At 54.4% G+C, this 17,180-nt stretch overlaps 7 protein-coding genes across 7 annotated transcripts; 5 read left to right on the forward strand and 2 right to left on the reverse strand.

Moving 5' to 3' along the window:
- Positions 1-230: 230 nt before the first annotated feature.
- On the forward strand, positions 231-1,727 carry ASPACDRAFT_19817 (fungal specific transcription factor domain-containing protein; the record flags this gene model as incomplete). Its single annotated transcript, XM_020198899.1, has 2 exons — positions 231-623; positions 726-1,727. 2 exons carry the CDS (start codon positions 231-233, stop codon positions 1,725-1,727), a joined length of 1,395 nt encoding a protein of 464 aa, XP_020061222.1.
- A 185-nt stretch (positions 1,728-1,912) lies between these two features.
- Positions 1,913-3,846, reverse strand: ASPACDRAFT_19785 (uncharacterized protein; the record flags this gene model as incomplete). The annotated part of the gene is made up of 7 exons (XM_020198894.1): positions 1,913-2,137; positions 2,193-2,600; positions 2,676-2,939; positions 3,044-3,302; positions 3,372-3,496; positions 3,561-3,654; positions 3,737-3,846. 7 exons carry the CDS (start codon positions 3,844-3,846, stop codon positions 1,913-1,915), a joined length of 1,485 nt encoding a protein of 494 aa, XP_020061223.1.
- A 1,141-nt stretch (positions 3,847-4,987) lies between these two features.
- ASPACDRAFT_74445 (metal-dependent hydrolase family protein) lies at positions 4,988-6,009 on the forward strand. Its single transcript, XM_020204217.1, has one exon. The coding sequence runs from the start codon at positions 5,033-5,035 to the stop codon at positions 5,978-5,980; it is 948 nt and encodes a 315-aa protein (XP_020061224.1). The 5' UTR covers positions 4,988-5,032; the 3' UTR covers positions 5,981-6,009.
- An 825-nt stretch (positions 6,010-6,834) lies between these two features.
- Positions 6,835-8,346, forward strand: ASPACDRAFT_109889 (uncharacterized protein). The gene is made up of 2 exons (XM_020195430.1): positions 6,835-7,543; positions 7,609-8,346. The coding sequence occupies exons 1-2, from the start codon at positions 6,913-6,915 to the stop codon at positions 8,052-8,054; spliced, it is 1,077 nt and encodes a 358-aa protein (XP_020061225.1). The 5' UTR covers positions 6,835-6,912; the 3' UTR covers positions 8,055-8,346.
- Positions 8,347-9,259: 913 nt separating this feature from the next.
- On the forward strand, positions 9,260-11,959 carry ASPACDRAFT_20763 (cell differentiation and development protein Fsr1; the record flags this gene model as incomplete). Its single annotated transcript, XM_020198972.1, has 4 exons — positions 9,260-9,347; positions 9,438-9,716; positions 9,800-11,644; positions 11,700-11,959. The coding sequence occupies 4 exons, from the start codon at positions 9,260-9,262 to the stop codon at positions 11,957-11,959; spliced, it is 2,472 nt and encodes an 823-aa protein (XP_020061226.1).
- An 818-nt stretch (positions 11,960-12,777) lies between these two features.
- ASPACDRAFT_56311 (uncharacterized protein) lies at positions 12,778-13,615 on the reverse strand (the record flags this gene model as incomplete). Its single annotated transcript, XM_020203111.1, has 2 exons — positions 12,778-13,389; positions 13,508-13,615. The coding sequence occupies 2 exons, from the start codon at positions 13,613-13,615 to the stop codon at positions 12,778-12,780; spliced, it is 720 nt and encodes a 239-aa protein (XP_020061227.1).
- Positions 13,616-13,894: 279 nt separating this feature from the next.
- Positions 13,895-16,450, forward strand: ASPACDRAFT_109895 (rRNA (cytosine-C5-)-methyltransferase NOP2). The gene has a single exon (XM_020195431.1). The coding sequence runs from the start codon at positions 13,975-13,977 to the stop codon at positions 16,276-16,278; it is 2,304 nt and encodes a 767-aa protein (XP_020061228.1). The 5' UTR covers positions 13,895-13,974; the 3' UTR covers positions 16,279-16,450.
- The last annotated feature ends 730 nt before the right edge of the window (positions 16,451-17,180 follow it).

Consider the following 17,180-nt stretch of genomic DNA (forward strand, 5'->3'; position numbering starts at 1 on the left):
AGGTCCGCTTGCAGTGGGAGGACGAAATGCGTGCAGTAGGCAAGTGTCATGGACGAACGGGCGTTCAATCGAAGATGAACTCGCCTGTGCGTAAACGATTGACTGATACGGCCATGGAGCCGTGGACACGGACCAAACGCAAAGATCAAGTTGATACCTGTCAGGCTGCTGGCGAAGAGAAAGCTGTGTCGATCGGCTCTCCACCCGCCTGCCACAGCCCACAACAAAACATGGTAGCCAGCAACCAGGCTCCGGAATCCGTCTACCAGCGCCGCTACCATCAATGGGATCGTCGCAAATCAGTGTCAATAGCCAGGGCACTGCGTGTTCTCCCATGGAGTATTGGCATAGCGGACGTTGATCATTTGTGTCTATCGTTCTATGAATCTGTCATGTGTCCCGTTGCTGTCACTGTTGACGATGAGAATAACAATCCGCTCCGCAGTACGGTGATGCGTATGGCTTTCAGGTCGGAGTTGACGTATTATGCAGTCCTCATGGCTAGTTCTCAGTATATGCGCTCGTTTGATTCGCGATACGCAATCTTGGAGATGCAAGTGCGGCAACGGGTACTTGGAGGGTTGCGACAAGCATTGGCACGAGAGTCTTGGGACACTGAGGATGTCCTCGTGCCAACAATCTTTCTTTGCTCCTCGGCAGTGAGTGATGAAATCATTTTGTGATGTCCTTCTGGTATCGACCTTCTCCCTGATTATATTTACTAGATTTCCGCCAGCTGTGACTCGTCCTGGGTGCGTCATTTTACTTGCTTCCAGCTCCTTGTCAAGCGGGCAGCTCAAGGGAGCTTTTGCAAGTCCTTCCTGCACCGATTCTTTGTCAGTTACTTCTCTGCACATCTGGTACTCGCCAAGTCTATGTTTCCCATTGAGGGTTTGCTGCCTGTCGTTGAACCACCACTTCATCTTGACACTAAGAGCACACCGGCTCTTACCCTGGATCTGCGCGAGACTTCCTGGACCTCGACAGCCGCCTTGTTGGGCGTGATGGATTCGAACACTCTTCATCAAATAGACATATGGAACGGCCTCAGTGATCACCTTCTTCTCTTGATAAATGACACATTGACTATCAGAGAGGATGTTCTTGCTTTCAATCGCCGTCATACTTCGGATCTACCGACAGTGATTGTTGCAGCTCAAGCGTCAATTGAAACCAAGATACTAGGCTTGAGAGCCAGCATTGGCAATGTCACGCAAACGCTTCCAGACTCATCGTTAAACTACCGCCATGCCACCGAACGCGCTAACTCATACCGCTTGCTAGAGCATACAGGCGAGGCTTATCGTCTTGCCGCTTTTCTGCTCCTCTCTGAAGCATCCAAATCTTCATTCTTAGGGTTCACGCCAACTAATATCAAAGAGTTTGATTCTGTGCAAATACAGGATCACGTCCACACAATTCTTACTCTGGTGGATAAGATTGTCTCGAAACTAGACTTCTTACCCATCTCCTGGCCTCTATGGCCCCTCTTCATCGCGGCTTGTTGTAGCGATCCAGATTCGGAGGCACAGGCCAAGGCTCTAGCGTTGTTTCGGACTGCTCGAGAAAAAGCGCCATACGAAAACACAATGAGGGCACAGACCTTAGTTGAGCTGCTATGGAAACGCCGTACGCTGAATTCAGATGGAGTCGCACAGATACGCATTGGTCGCTTCGAATGGGAGGAGGTCATGGAGTTTCTAGGGTGGCAAACGAGTCTTGCTTGACTTGTTTGGCTTGAGATACGACAAGGATTCAATGACAACTACTAGAAGCGTTGACTTGCATCAGTCTTCTGCATATGATCTATATTCTTGAGTCCAACAGCGCACAATTCAGGAGACTGTCATTATACTCAAAGATTAGACTCGTTGAAGTCCGTCTCCCCGGCCATCATTCTACTTTTTTCGAGTTAGAGGCAATATCGGTAGCTCTGATTCCGCCAATCAGAGACATCTCCGTCACCACCCATTTTGAAGGACGCATCAGTCGTGTCGACCGACTTGCTTGACTCGGGCTCGATGGTTCGTCCCTGCTTGCGATCGCGTCGCTTGTTTTCCCAGACCATATAGCAGCGGAGGCCAATGACATCAAGTACAGCAAGGCAGAAGCACGCAAGGATAGCTGAGAATGCAGTCTAGTGCAGAAGTTAGCGGATTTGTCCCTCTTTGAAGCATTAAGAATCCACTTACGTTATAGCGAGGGGCCTCAGTGCTCTTGAAAAGTTGCGGACCAGCAATGTTGCCAACACAATAGGCAATGAAAATAAGAGCAGTCACGGTGCCCTTCTTGGTAAAGCCCGCTGTGTTGCTGGAGACCAGACTTAGACTCAGTGGCCAGCCGGCTCCGAAGACAGTCACGAGCCAGACTCCTACCAGTCTACCCCATTTCCGATGCGTGGGTAATTGCCGCATGAGAAGGATACCGACCAGACTGATCAAGAGAGTGAAGATCATCCAGTAGCAGCGCAGGCCAGGGAAACGGTTGCACGTCATGGCGATGGCAAAGAGCATGACAAGAGCGACAGCGGACAAGGGGATCTCGTATAGTAGTGTGTGAAAAGTGTCAAACCCGAACGACTCGATGACAATACTGGCGAACTACTTAGATTCAGCAGGTTGCTTTTGCCGGGCTCTTCTGGAGTACTTTCGGAGCGGGTCTACGGGGAAACTTACATTGGTGATGCCGCCATTCGGCAGTGAGACAAAGAAGTTGTACAACACTAGGAACCAAGTATTCGGATCGACCAGCGCCTCAATGAACTGGTCTTTCTTCCACCTCCGACTCTGGTAACTCTTCTGGGATGCTTGTGCACGATAGTAGGCTGGGCCTCGCTGATCGGGCTTGAGGAAATTGGCATTGAGGGGCGAATCGGGCAGAGTGAAGAACAGGAAAACCGACCACACGATTGAAACCAGGCCGAATATGATGAATAGCCACTATTGCGAGGACAAGGAACTGTCAGTCAGTAGGTTCAACTAGGGTTCAGGCTTCGTGGCAATGCCTGGTGTCTTAGCCTTGCCGTGAGCTGCATTCCACATACCTGCCAGGCGCCCAAATGATCATCAATATGACCAATGGCGTACGCAAGCACACCTCCAAAGATGGCGGCTATTCCGTTTCCCGAGAACCAGATGCAACTCCTCATCGCATGCTCAGACGGGGTATACCACATGCCAATCAGCATTGTAAATCCCGGGCTGATTGCACTTTCGAACACCCCAAGAAGGACTCTCAGTGAGGTCAAACCGGCAAAATTCGAAGCTGCTGCATGACAGGTCAGAATGATAGCCCACAGGACCCTTCACCATATGTCAGCTCGACTCATTGAATGCAAGGCTGCTTCATTGAGGGGTGGATAGAGGGCTAACATCATGACAGAAAGGTATTTTCCGATGGGGAACTTGATGAAACCCAATGACACGGGATATGAGGCAACGAGGTAGCCGAAGTAAAATGCGCTTGATGCCCATGCATACTGTGCAGTGGTTATATGCTATCTCCGCCACGAAACGTTAAATCAAAATGAGTTATGGTTGAGGATGGTCAAACAATCATACCGTTCCACTCAGAAGGCCTAGGATTGATGTATAGGATAGGGTTGTTTTGTCGAGGTACTGCAGCAAGTACGAGAAGAACATCAGGGGGAGCAAACTATAACGACGAGTGTCAGATTAGGTCTTTCGAGAATATCCTGAGATAGGTATCGAGTCTCAGCCTCAAGACAGCGACGCACCAGAGGTCAATTCGACGCAGGATGGCTTTCTGTTCCCTATCCGAAATATGCTGAACATCGTCGACAGACTCATGAGGGCCTTTGGAGAACGACTTCTCGTCCGCCGTCATAGGCGGCGTGGTATCCTCCGAAGGAGCCATACTTTGTGTCTTATTCCTCTGCTGGTGATGTGACAGAACCCTTTGGCCCTTTCGATGTTTAAATTTTGAACTGAAGCTGGCAAAACATTCGAGAGGCGGGCAGGTAGAAGTACCTCATCCGATCACAGCATGCATTCGCTCATTTGAATGTACTTCGCGCGCAATTAATAAACGGGCGGAGGCTTGTTTCGCCCTATGCGGGCCTGGTGTCTGCTAGTCTACCGGTGGCTGTTTTATTAATTCACCAGTATTACCGTCACGTCTGGTATGTCTCACTATTCTCAATTGGGGTCGAAAACTGCTCGCTTCGACCTACTTTATTGACCCGTGCATAGCAAATGTGGATCACGTCAGAGATTGAGGATACCATCTATTTGAACCGTGCAATGCGCGCATTATGGTTGTACGACGAACGGTCGTATGAGCATCAAAGCTCTCGCTTTGACGAGGTCCTACCCTCAGCAACTTCTGTTCCATGCCATGCCACCCAGGAATTAGAAAAAACATGTTTTGAATACTTTTTTCGCACACTCGCCTGTCTAGGTGCGTGCTTTGGCCAGTATGGTATGGTCTCCAACGGTTTGCTGTCACTGTCCAGGCAAGAATCCACGGCCAATATGTGACAGGCCCGCAAGACCATTTATACCTTAGTCCCAGGAAATGCGGAGCCATGGTCTGGAGCTATCGGAGCATTTGTGGAGCATGCAGCCTAGCGAAAGTGCTATAATATAAGCAGACTCAGAGGCTCGGCTCTATAGACATCCCTACTCATGACTCCGTGGATTCACCCCTGACTCCTCCTTTCCACCCTTGCATCTAATCTCACAACAACCTTGATGCAATAATGTATCGATCACTCACAGACGACAGCCTCTACCGCATCGATGCCGATCTCCTCATTCCGGGGCAGGGAGAGCCCCTTCTCCACGGTGCCGTGGTCTGGAAGTCCAAGTCTATTCTCTATGTGGGACGTCAAGCCGACTTACCTCAAGAATACCAAGACGCAACGGCGTCGCACGTTCCCGTGGTAATGCCGGGGCTGTGGGATTGCCATATCCACTACATGGGCGCGACGTCGGCGACGATGGACGCGGTCGTCAAAACCACACCCGCTTTAGCCGGGGCCCGAAGCGTCCCCGACCTCCATGCAACTATCATGGCAGGGTTCACCTCCGTCCGTGAAGTAGGTGGCTACGGGTGCGAACTCGCGCTCGCCGTGAACGAGGGCCGCATCCTCGGACCCACCATCTACGGCGCTCACAGCGCAATCAGCATGACCGCCGGCCACGGCGACGTGCACGGCATGCCCCTTCACCAACTCCAGGACATGTGCGCCCATGGGCTCCCCTTGACCATTGCCGACGGGGTGCCAGAGTGTCTGCAAGCCGTGCGCAAGCAGCTTCGTCACGGCGCCCGCGTGATCAAAGTCTGCGCCAGCGGCGGGGTCGTCAGCGCCATCGACGACCCCCAGCACCAGGAGTTCTCCTTCGAGGAGATGAAAGCTATCGTTGACGAGGCTGCGCGCGCCAAACGCGTCGTCGCCGCCCACTGCCACGGCAAGGCTGGGATCATGAACGCGCTGCGCGCCGGGTGTCGCACGATCGAGCACGGCAGCTTTCTCGACGAGGAGGCCGTCGAGCTGATGCGCGAGAAAGGCGCCATCCTAGTCGCTACCCGCAGCGTGATTGAGACAGGCCTATCGATGCGCCAGCTCTTCACGCCGGGATCATATCAGAAGCTGCTCGAGGTTGCTGATGCACACAAGCAGGCGTACCGGTTGGCGGTTGCGCGCGGGGTCACCATCGCCCTGGGCACGGATCAGTTCATCAGCTCGGATAATCCGGCTGTTGCGTATGGGCGCAACGGCAAGGAGCTGGAGTACGCGGTGGAGGCAGGAATGACGCCGTTGGCTGCGATTCAGGCCGCTACGGCGAATGGGCCGTTGACATTGGGGGACCAGGCGCCCAAGAGTGGGCTGCTACGCGCTGGGTATGATGCCGATATCGTTGCGTTAGCAGCCAATCCGCTGGAGGATATCACTATAATAGGGAATTCGAAGAACGTGACGCGGGTTTGGCGCCAGGGAAAATTGGTCAAGTCTTAGTATTCATCTCGGTAGTAATATTGTCAGTCAAATTTCATGAGCAGCCCAACAACGAAGTAGTACAGTAGAAAGCTGGGAAAGGAGGGAAGGGGAATGAGCTTGATTTATACTCCTTCAGTGATTACAAGATGGTGGTGATTGATCACAATGACGCCAGGTGCATTTATGCTTTGGTTCAGCCTCGTCTTGTGTTTTGCCTTCAGCCCGCTTATCTCGCTAGACGCTGCATCATGATTTCGCTTCACTCCGCTCCGTATATGGGAGCAGGATGGAGCAGGCAGGATTAAGCAGCGAGACTGGAGTCATTATCCGCTTTTCTGTGTCGTTCTTTTGATCTGTTCTTTGTTCCATGTGGAAGTAGTCTCAATCGTTCACCGAGTCAGGGCCTTCGATGAATGGCATATGTGCCCTACAGCTGCACTAATCAGCTGTTCAGACAGAGATTGATCACGATCCTAATCCGTGAACCAAAGCTCTGACTATCATTACCACAGGGACAGTGGTGTGAGTTGAGGCTATTTGTGGGTGCCATTTTCCGACAAACAAAGTCACATCCACGCACTGCTTCCAGGTTTCTTGGATAGCTTTCGCTGTGAAAAATATACAGTACTTCTGCATGGAACCATAGAATGCTTCTATTGAGCAAGAGCCTAGCATGGACCAATTGCAATCCACATCGTCGGGTCTAGTGGCTCAAGCCATATCGTACATTCTTGAGCAGACATGTTCCGCAAGATGTGTTGTTCTTCGCAAGTGGTTAATGGATGGCGTGTTTACTATCCATCCAGAAGGGATAGATGTCAATGGCGGTGAGGGTTGGCAATATGCATGTGGCCCTACCGACAAGGAGTCGCAATTGCAACGAGGTAACCGCAAGATCCTCCCGAGTCTTCAATGGGGCCCTTGTTCTTCAAGCCCCTCAGCTACTCATGATGGCCCGGAGGGATGAAGGGAAAAGATCAAATTCAGAGTACCTGTCAAACGGAATCGACACCATCCCGCGCCGCTCATCCTTCGAACCCAAGCAGCCGTTCCCGCCTCTCCCCGCGGACGATTTCGCGACCAACACTGTCGAGGTACAAACCAACACATATACCGAGAATGACGACAACCAGGACCTGCCGTCGCCCTTGCACGCAGACATAGAAGCCGAGGACGATGCAGACTTCCAATCGCAATACTCTCTGGACGACCAATCATTCTCCGATGCATCCACGGACTCGGAGCCATCGCCGGAGGATGGCATCTCCATGCATCATCCATTCCGGCAGTCGTCCGGCTCACTGCACGGTCCGAACGCGTTTGCACCTCCATTCTACAATCGCCCTCCGACACCACTACCACCGTCTCCCTCGTTGACCTCTCTCCTTCGCCCTCCGTTCTCCACCACCACTTCGCGACCGACCACCCCCGACAGCTCGGATGTGGAAACGCCCAACGACACGGAGGCTGCTGTCGCGAAGTCCGCGCGGCGGGCAACAACAGTCCCACGGGCTAGCCCCAAGGTTCCGACATATGAATACTACGGCTTCGTTCTGTATCTTGCGTCCTCGTTGGCCTTCTGTGAGTGTAACCCCCGGCTGAGACCCAGCGCAACGAGCAAAGTCTAATCACCTTTTCTTCCCCAGTGATTTACATCCTTTGGTCCTACCTCCCCTCCCCCTTCCTTCACCAACTCGGTATATATTACTATCCCAATCGATGGTGGTCACTGGCCTTCCCTTCCTGGCTAGTCATGTCTATCATCTACATCTATGTTGCGCTAGCCTCCTACAACACCGGCTATCTCACGCTGCCGATGAACAGCGTGGAGAATATCGTGGATGAGGTGGCCAATGTCGCAGTCATTGACGGCAAGGGTCGACGACGACCCGGGGGCGGAGCCAAGATGAGGCCCGGTGCGACATCGTACCAGATCATGGGCCCGCAGAACCGCAAGATCAACTGGAAGGAGATCTGGAGCGAAGGTACAGATGCTGTGCTGGATGTTCCTGTGGGCGGTGTCTGTGAGGTTCTGTACGGGCAGGAAAGGGATGATGATGAGTCATGTGAAGAATTTGTTGAGTACTCATGAATTGAGTTGCGGCGCAATTCGCGTCGAGATAATGATTGAATGGCAGGAATGTGCCAGCTCGGACCTCAGCCTGTCGCGGATGCGCTTCTCCTGACTCTTCTTATCGTAGTTACTTCCTTATCATCACGTGAAAGGAACCACAGCCCTCTCTCCCTTTTTGTGCGTCCATCCTCTCCTAGTGGTAAAATGCGCAGAATTGACGAACCTTCCATGTAAGACTTGACCGTTTCCTAGAAGTTTTTTGTGGCTGTTGTAGAGGTAGGTATTGAGGTCTAGATGCGGCGAGACTTGCCCCCTGTTAAGTGGACGGAAAAGAGTGCCATAGGTTTCGTTTTCTTTTTCTTTTTCTTCTTTTCTTTTCTTTTTTTTTTTTTTTTGTTTTTGACTATCACAGAGCTTAATGGTAGCTTAGCCCAGGACGTAGTCTAGTACATTTGAAGTGGACTTTAGGTACGGAGTACTAGGCAGGGTGCAAAGCAGTCCAGTCGCCAACACTACCACCCTTATCGCACTACTCCACCACAATAGAAACGTTTTTGAGTCGATTGCGACAGCTGGTCTATTGACCGCCATGAATTCAAAGAGGTTGGGAAAAGTCAATGGCCAATGGCCAGCCCACCACTTTTCTTTCACCAGCCAGCGCTAAAAGCGGTTAAGGCCGCGTGGGCGCCTAGGGAGCCAACGACAGCTCGGCGGCGGCGGTGGCTTTCCCCGACCTCAACTCACAAGCAGCGACTGGAGAGAAACGCGCACCGGTGACCACTCAGTGACCAGTGACCACCGTCCCAGTCCCTCCACCACTACCACCACCCCCCCAAATCTCTTGGGTCAAGCTTGCATCGCTGACCCTTCTCCTTTCCTTGTCCGCTGGAAGTTCCCTCCTGCGACCGTTGATTCCTCTCACATCGAAACTTCGCATTGTTTGTTTTCCTATCCATCGGTGCTGACCGGTCTGGAACGTGGTGTCCTGCCGTTGTCGCCCCGTCATTGACCCTGTTGAACTTACCACCACCTATCTCTCAAACAGAAGTGCGACCTCCCCCCCCGAGTTCCACTGATCGGTATCGCTCCCCCCTCCTCAGCTCGGACCTTCCTCCCTCCGCTTGCGATCGCCGGAGCTCATATCCCGGCTCGCCTCGCCGCTTGATCGTCCGCTTCCCCATTCCCATTGTTGATCTCGCATGGCTTGGCAGTCTCCCTCGGCCATGGCTGGGGGTGGAGGCTTCGTCGGGCCCGGAGGTGATGGCTCACCCAATGGCGGGCAACCTCAGGGCACAGAATACACTTTACAAGGTGAGGCGAAGCTCCGAGATTTAAGCGCAGAGTTTAGGGGAAAACACGAATGCTAATTCTTCCCTTGTCCGTTTTGTTGTGGTGGTGTAGGTGTGATGCGCTTTCTGCAGACCGAATGGCACCGGCACGAACGAGACCGCAACGCCTGGGAGATTGAGCGCGCGGAGATGAAGTCCCGCATTGGAAAGCTGGAGGGCGATGTCCGCACGAGTAAACGCTTACATGAATCGCTGGGGAAGCACGTTCGCTTGCTGGAGGCCGCCCTGAAGAAGGAGCGCGAGAAGGTCAAGAAGCTCATTAACAATGAGAAGGTCGATGACACTCGGGATCCGAAGGAGATCGCCCGGGAGAGCATCAATGCATTAAAAGGTTTCTTTTCTCTCTTTTCTCCTGCTATATTAAAACTTGTCTGCTAGCCCTTCACGATTTACTGACTATCAAACCCGTCGTAGCTCAACATCCTCGGCCGCAAGGCGATGTGAACGATGCGGAGCACAATCCTGAGAACCGCCACGAGTTCCGTCAAGAGAACGAGCGGGATAAGTCGCGGTTATATCTGTCCAAGTGCTCGCAGGAAGTTGCGTACCACGTCATTCCTTCATCCCACCCGCCCCCCGATCTCAGCGATCAAGACCTTCCGAACCATATTTACGGCAATCAGCAGCAAATGTCACAACAGACCTTGGAGGAGGTCTACCTGCAGCAGCAGCGGCAGAAACAACACCAGCAGCAGCAGCAGCAGGCAAACAATATGATGGCTCGGGAAGTGGCCCTGCAGAATCACCAGCCCATCATCACGCATTTCCCGGACAATGCCGCCCTTTCTCGTGCTCCTAGCCAGTTCGGGTATCCTCCTGGCTCGAGGGAGGCAATGGAGAGAAGACCCGTGGAACCGCAACAGACCCCGATGACTGCTCTAGAAAACCGGAAGCAAGGGTTCGAATCTGCCCCAATGGAAGAGCGTGCTGGCACGGAGGAGCAGGTATATAATGGATACGGTTCGCAAGTCACAACCAAGGAGGAGACCCGGCAACCCCAACCTGTAGACGATGCAGATGGTTGGAATTTTGATGAACCTGCGGACGCAGCTCCCCCTGCTGAGCAAATACCTCCTCACCGCCCCGATGTCGATGCTTTTCCAAATGCCAATTTTGTGGGCGCCAAGTCTCCGGCGCGGGGTGGTTCAGTCTCCCACCGCCGAAAGAGCTCCGGTGCCAGAAGGAAGAGTGAAGGTGCTGCAGATCTTGCGGCGTCGAAACCAGATACTTCCTTCAAGGTTCGTTTCGCTCTCCGAGGCCACTTGGATGTTGTCCGTTCCGTGATCTTCACGGGTGGCGGCAGCCCTTCAGAGCCTGAGATCTGTACGTGCAGCGATGATGGGACAATCAAGCGCTGGATCATTCCGGCAACCTATGGTACGTTTGGCGCCCACGGCGCCAACTCGAGCAACGATCTGGACATCACGAGCTACTTCACCCACCGCGGACATGTAGGAGCTGTGACTGCGCTAGCGGCTTGCTCGCCATCACAGAACTTCTCCAACGGTGGTCGCGCGCTTGGCGATGGGTGGGTGTTCTCCGGTGGACAGGACTCCAGCGTTCGTGTCTGGGAACGTGGAAGGGTTGATCCCAAGGCCACACTTGAAGGGCACACGGATGCAGTATGGGGCCTGTGTGTTCTTCCTGGAACTGCGGGATCTGTCTTTGGCGATTCCTGCAGCCATTACGGCGGGCCTGATCGGATCCTGCTTGCGTCGGGTGGTGCCGATGGGCGGATTATCATCTGGGCAGTCAGCGCACCACCTCAGCTTTCGTCGCCTCAAGCAGGATCTCGACGAGCGGGAGGCAGCCGACGAGCGAACTCTATCTCGTCCGGTTCCAACTTCCCATCGTCGCCACAACCGAGCACGGCAACCACCACGCCGTTCCACTACACAATGGTCCGTCAGATTGTGCGCTCGGATTCCCCATCGCCTACGTGTATCAGTCCATTGTCGCTTGCAGGTATCAACTTTGTTGTCTCCTACACCGACGCATCGATCCTAGTTTACGATACGAGGACGGGTGAGGAAGTTGCAGGGATGGCCAGTCTAGAAACGTACGACGGTACGCCCTCGACCGGGGTCAATGCGGTTGTTGCCACAACAGTCGGATTTGATGGCTCGGCTGGCCTTGATCCCAGCCGGACAATGGCGGAAGAGGAGGTTGTTCATGGCGCGACTGGGTCAAGCGGTGCCGAGGGGGTGATCATTAGCGGATACGAGGACCGTTATATTCGCTTCTTCGATGCCAACAGCGGTATGTTATGTTCTGACGATGACTTTTCCGCAGATACTAATTTGCACTCGTCCAGGCCAATGCACATACACTATGCTCGCTCACCCGTCAGCGATTGCCTCGCTCTCCCTGTCTCCAGATGGACGAGAGCTTGTGTCGGCAGGCCACGACGCTAGTCTGCGGTTTTGGAACCTCGAGAAGCGGAGCTGCACTCAAGAAATCACGAGTCACCGGCTGATGCGTGGTGAAGGAGTGTGTTCTGCCGTGTGGAGCCGCGACGGCCGCTGGGTAGTCAGTGGAGGAGGCGATGGCGTCGTCAAGGTCTTCTCGAGATAACGAGGGGGGGGGGTAATTTAAAGCTTCCGCGATGTATGAATCCGTTTCTTTTTGTTTCCAGCTGATACTTTCTTATGGCATGTTCCTTGGACGCATGAAATGGATGAGCGATTGGCCAGTTTCTTGAGCATTTGCAACGGTCTTTAATACCTGGCATATGTTCCTTTCTACTTTGTGATTATAGTTCTTATTTTCCTCTTCATACCTTTTTTTATTCGATCGGCTGCATCGCTCGCCACCTTTTCTTTTCGGGGACATTGTGCTTCCCCATTTTGATACATTTTCCAACCAGATAACATCATGGGACTGGGATCAAGACGGCTGCAGCTTTGCGTTGCGATCGTTCAAGCATTCTCCCGTGGGTTGTGGGAAGGACCCCGGATTTCTGTTACACTAAGCTTACTGATACCTCTGCCATGCATCTTGTGTATGCATCTTATATCGCCATCGTCTTCGCGAACGTCTACCTTGCTTCCTTGGATGCTGTGCGGGTTTCGATCCTCTAGTATGCCCGGGGGTGTGCTTCTGGCTGTATAATGATTGCCGTGCTTGCTATCCTCTTGCGTTAAAACCTTTCTGAATGGACCTGTACATTTTCTGCCCCTACATGGCTGGACATAACACTTGAGTAGACGTGCAACCACCCGCTGCACTAGCTGGAGCACCAATTGAGGCACATTATACACAAGAAAGAAGATTTCATATCCACATCTCCAACATTAGATATAAACAAGGGTATCATTTACCCTATAGGTATCCTAACCCACCCACCAAGCCATCAACCCAGACAAAGGGCAAAGGGCAAAACGCAAAGAACATCACTTCCGCCCGCCCTCCCACGCCTCTCGAAACAACCCCCTCAGCCTTCTCGCCTCCTCCGCATCCTTAATCCTCTGCTCCAAGAACCCCTGCAAATCCTCCCAAAACGCCTCCGTCTTCACCACCTCCTCCCCACTCGGCCCAACCGCCGGCTTGCTCACCGACTCCACTGCTGCCGCAGCATCCTCCACCTTCCCCTCCCCCTCCTGCTCCCCCTCCGCGTCAGCATCAGCAACAACCCTCCCACCCCCCAACACCATAACCGCAACCTCCACCTCCTTCCCACCCACCAACAGCGCCGGCTCCTCACTCAACATCTCCGCTAGCGTCTTATTACCCGTGACGGGCTTCTTGCGGTAGAGGATCTTGATCTTCTCGAGCGCGGGTTTCTGGGATGTGGCATCGACGATCCGCGCCCGCACCGCATCCTTCAGGTCGGTGGCGGTCGTCGTGGCGAGGGGCACGTTGGGCAGGCTGAGTTCCAGCGCCGGGTTGCGGGCGGATTTGAGGACCACGGTGATGGATTTCGAGGAGCCCGGAGCGGCCGCGGCGGGGGTTTTCTTCTTGGGCATTGTGGTCGGGCGTGGGGGTTGGAGGCGGGGGAGGAGGTGCTGTTTCTTCTGTTAGGTCTTTGGTTTGGATTGGAGGCCGGGGGGGAAATGGGGGCAGAAGGGGGGTATAGGGATATGGGCAATGGGGGCAAGGGGGTATGGGCTGCGGAGGACATACCGGTATGCGGGCGTTGGGGTCGTCGTGGACATAGTCGGCTCGGAGCTTGATGGGTCGGCTGTCCAAAGCGGAGAGGAAGGCTTTGGCGAAGGAGATTTCGGAGGCCATTTTGTTGATGAATATGGGGTTGCTTCTGCGATTCGTAGAGGGTTGATTTGTGGGGTTTGGGGGAGAAAGAAAAGAGGTGGTGAAGTGGGGGGGGTAAATATGATGTCGATGGATGGAATTACCCGATCGGGATCGGAGGAGAGGATGTTGATGCTGGCAGGGGATTCTGTCTCTGCCTCAGGCAGAAGTAAAGGCGGTGGGCGCACCGCACTGCTGCCTCTGACCGCCCGCGGGAAAAAATGTACGGCGAAGGAAAGAAAAAAAAGTTTAGATCTTTCCCCCGAGTTGATCAGACAGGCACCCGACTTGTCAAAACTCCCTTTTTTTTCCCCGAATTTCTGTCACAGTCCTTGCTCACAATGGGTCGGGGAAATCGCATGAAGAAGCAGGGTCCTCCTGCCCCGCTGGATGAGTCCAAGATCACCATCTACAAAAAGCGCAAGGCCGCTGAACCCGAGACCAAGCCCGCCGAGTCGGGCAAGAAGCGGAGAAGAGCGGCCGCTGAGGAGGAGGAGGAGACCGTCAAGCCCGTCGCCAAGAAGAAGGCCAATGGTACTGTGAACGGCAAGGCGACCAAGGTGGAGGCTAAGCCCAAGGCTAAGGCTCAGGGCAAGGAGCAGAAGAAGCCCGCCGCGGCCAAGAAGTCGAGTTTCATGGATTCGGACGACGAGGCGGAGGAGGATGATGAGGATGCGTGGTCCGACCTGGACGATGAGGAGATGCAGGACGATGAGTTCGGCGACCTCGATGCCGTGAGCGATGACGAGATGGCCTCCGATGATGATGACTCGGTTGTCGACTCCGAGGACGACGACCACCCCCGCGAAGCCATGTTCTCCGACGATGAAGACCTTTCCGACGCGGAGGAGAGGCTGACGGCGGCCAACATCGAGGGTTTGTCCCGGAAGTTGGACATGGCGAGACAGGAGGAGGAGGAAGAGGCCGAGCTCGAATTGCAGGAATCCGCCATGCAGACCAACATCGCGGGCGACCGTCCCGACGTCTTCGCCGACGACGTGGGCCAGCCCGGTCTGGCCCCCGATCTCCAGCTGCTCCGCACGAGAATCACCGACACCATCCGTATCCTGGGCGACCTGAAGACCCTCGGCCAGCCCGGCAAGTCGCGAACCGACTACGTCAACCTGCTCCTCGGCGACATCTGCACCTACTACGGTTATACGCCCTACCTCGCTGAGAAGCTCTTCAACCTCTTCACCCCCATGGAGGCGTTTGCCTTCTTCGAAGCCAACGAAACCCCGCGTCCTGTTGTTATCCGTACGAACACCCTGCGCACCAACCGTCGGTCGTTGGCCCAGGCTTTGATCAACCGTGGTGTGGTCCTCGAGCCCGTCGGCAAGTGGTCCAAGGTCGGTCTGCAGGTCTTCGAGTCTGCCGTTCCCCTGGGTGCTACTCCCGAGTACTTGGCTGGTCACTATATTCTCCAAGCCGCCTCCTCCTTCCTTCCCGTCATGGCCCTGGCCCCGCAACCCAATGAGCGTGTTCTCGATATGGCTTCCGCCCCCGGTGGTAAGACCACTTACATCTCGGCTCTGATGCGCAACACTGGTACCGTCATCGCCAACGATGCCAGCAAGCCCCGTGCCAAGGGTTTGATTGGTAACATCCACCGTCTCGGCTGCAAGAACACCATCGTGACCAACATGGATGCCCGCACTGCCTTCCCAAAGGCCATGGGTGGCTTCGACCGTGTCCTTCTCGATGCTCCCTGTACCGGTACCGGCGTTATCTCCAAGGATCCCAGCGTCAAGACCTCCAAGAACGAGCGCGACTTCCTTGCCATTCCCCACATGCAGCGCCAGCTGCTTCTGGCCGCCATCGACTCCGTTGACCACAACTCCAAGACGGGAGGCTACGTTGTCTACTCGACCTGTAGTGTTACCGTGGAGGAGAACGAGGCGGTGGTCAACTACATTCTGCGCAAGCGCCCCAACGTCAAGCTCGTCGACACTGGTCTGGGTGACTTCGGTAGCCCCGGTATGACCAGCTACATGGGCAAGCACTTCGACGCCAAGATGACCTTGACCCGCCGGTACTTCCCCCACCGTGAGAACGTCGACGGTTTCTTCGTCTGCAAGCTCAAGAAGACCGGCCCGTCCCCGACCGGCAAGCCCGGCGACGCCGCCGCCGCAACCACCAAGTCCGACCGCAAGGCCAGCAAGTCCCCGTCCGCCCCCTCCACCGACGACGAGAGCATCGACAAGACCCCGATTGTCGATGAAGACGGCATGGTTCTGGAGACCGAGGGTGGCTCGTTCGGTCCCTTCGAGGAAGACGACCAGGACGCCGAGCGCATCGCCCGCGCGGAGCGCAACCGCCTGCGTCGCAAGGGTCTCAACCCCAAGGCCGTGAAGCCCGCCAAATCCTCCTCCAAGCCCAAGAGCGATTCCGAAACCGAGAAGCCCGCCGTGGAGGCCTCACCTAAGACGGATAAGAAGAAGGCCGATGCCGACACCAAGGCCAAGAAGGATGAGGCTACTTCGTCCCCGGCCGCCAAGAAGCCCGCGAAGAAGACCAAGACGCAAGAATCCACCCCCGCCACTCCCGCCACGTCTACAACTACTCCCTCCGATAAGAAGAAGAGCGCCGCGAAGAAGCAGGCCGATAATAAGAGCGGAAAGGCCAAGAAGCCTGCCAAGAAATAAGAGATGGCGGTAGTTGGGTTTGCATATATTATGTCTGGTTTGAAACAAAAGCATTAGTCTTGTGTTTGGTATGGGTGGCGCATACTTTGTGTTGTTTTAGTGTTATGAAATGGATAGATAGCTTCGGTTTGAAGTTCGTCAATAGATACCATTATGTTTGTGCAAAGTCTAGACTGGTTGACTACTGTATTTTGTGATAGGGTATACTGTATCTGTGATAGGGTTAGAGTGTAGGTGGATGGTGTCAATGAATCATTGACAGTGATACTGAATTGAGTGTCAGGCCCATGTCCGCGTCAAGCATGTTTACTTCGGAAGAAGTCTGGTTCACAGCCCAGCAAAACCAGCCATGCAACTAGAATCAGATGGGAGTCTTGACGTTTGAGGCTTGCCCTATGCTTTACCTCTATAAACTCACACTCAGGCAGAACACCCTATATGTAGGACTCACCCAGTCCGCATTCATCGAGCAGATACCTCTCTACATCCTAATCCCACTACCTCAAATCCAACCCCAAACCCTATGAACAATCATACCCACCCCACGAAACAAGTAATATCCTCCAAGCAAGCAACATCCCACAGAACCCCCCTCCCCAATATTATGAACCCCACCCTCCTCTCAACCCTCTCCCTCCTTCTCCCCTCTCCTCCCGGGGACAGAAGCCTGCTACACCGGCGACCACAACAACTGCATCTGGGAGGGCAGCGCGCCGGCGTGCGGCACCAGCCCGGACCACGGGGGCACCGAGGACAGCCAGGGCCGCACCTTCGTCGCCACGACCGAGTTCGGCAACGCCCGGTACTTCTGCGACTGGGAGCGCGGCCAGCCCCGCGGCGGGGACTGCTGCCAGGCTTACGGGAACGGGTGCTGGAGTGGGTATAAGCGGTTGTGGTGTGCG

This window comes from Aspergillus aculeatus, assembly GCF_001890905.1.
Source record: "Aspergillus aculeatus ATCC 16872 unplaced genomic scaffold ASPACscaffold_1, whole genome shotgun sequence".
NCBI classification, from domain to species: Eukaryota; Fungi; Ascomycota; class Eurotiomycetes; order Eurotiales; family Aspergillaceae; genus Aspergillus; species Aspergillus aculeatus.

Excerpts from the sequence above, each read along its gene's own strand:
- ASPACDRAFT_109895 (XM_020195431.1), top strand. The coding sequence starts at position 13,975 with ATGGGTCGGGGAAATCGCATGAAGAAGCAGGGTCCTCCTGCCCCGCTG.
- ASPACDRAFT_109889 (XM_020195430.1), top strand. The coding sequence starts at position 6,913 with ATGGCCCGGAGGGATGAAGGGAAAAGATCAAATTCAGAGTACCTGTCA. Across the intron at positions 7,544-7,608 it reads TGCGTCCTCGTTGGCCTTCT|TGATTTACATCCTTTGGTCC; the intron begins GTGAGTGTAACC and ends TTTCTTCCCCAG.
- ASPACDRAFT_74445 (XM_020204217.1), top strand. The coding sequence starts at position 5,033 with ATGGCAGGGTTCACCTCCGTCCGTGAAGTAGGTGGCTACGGGTGCGAA.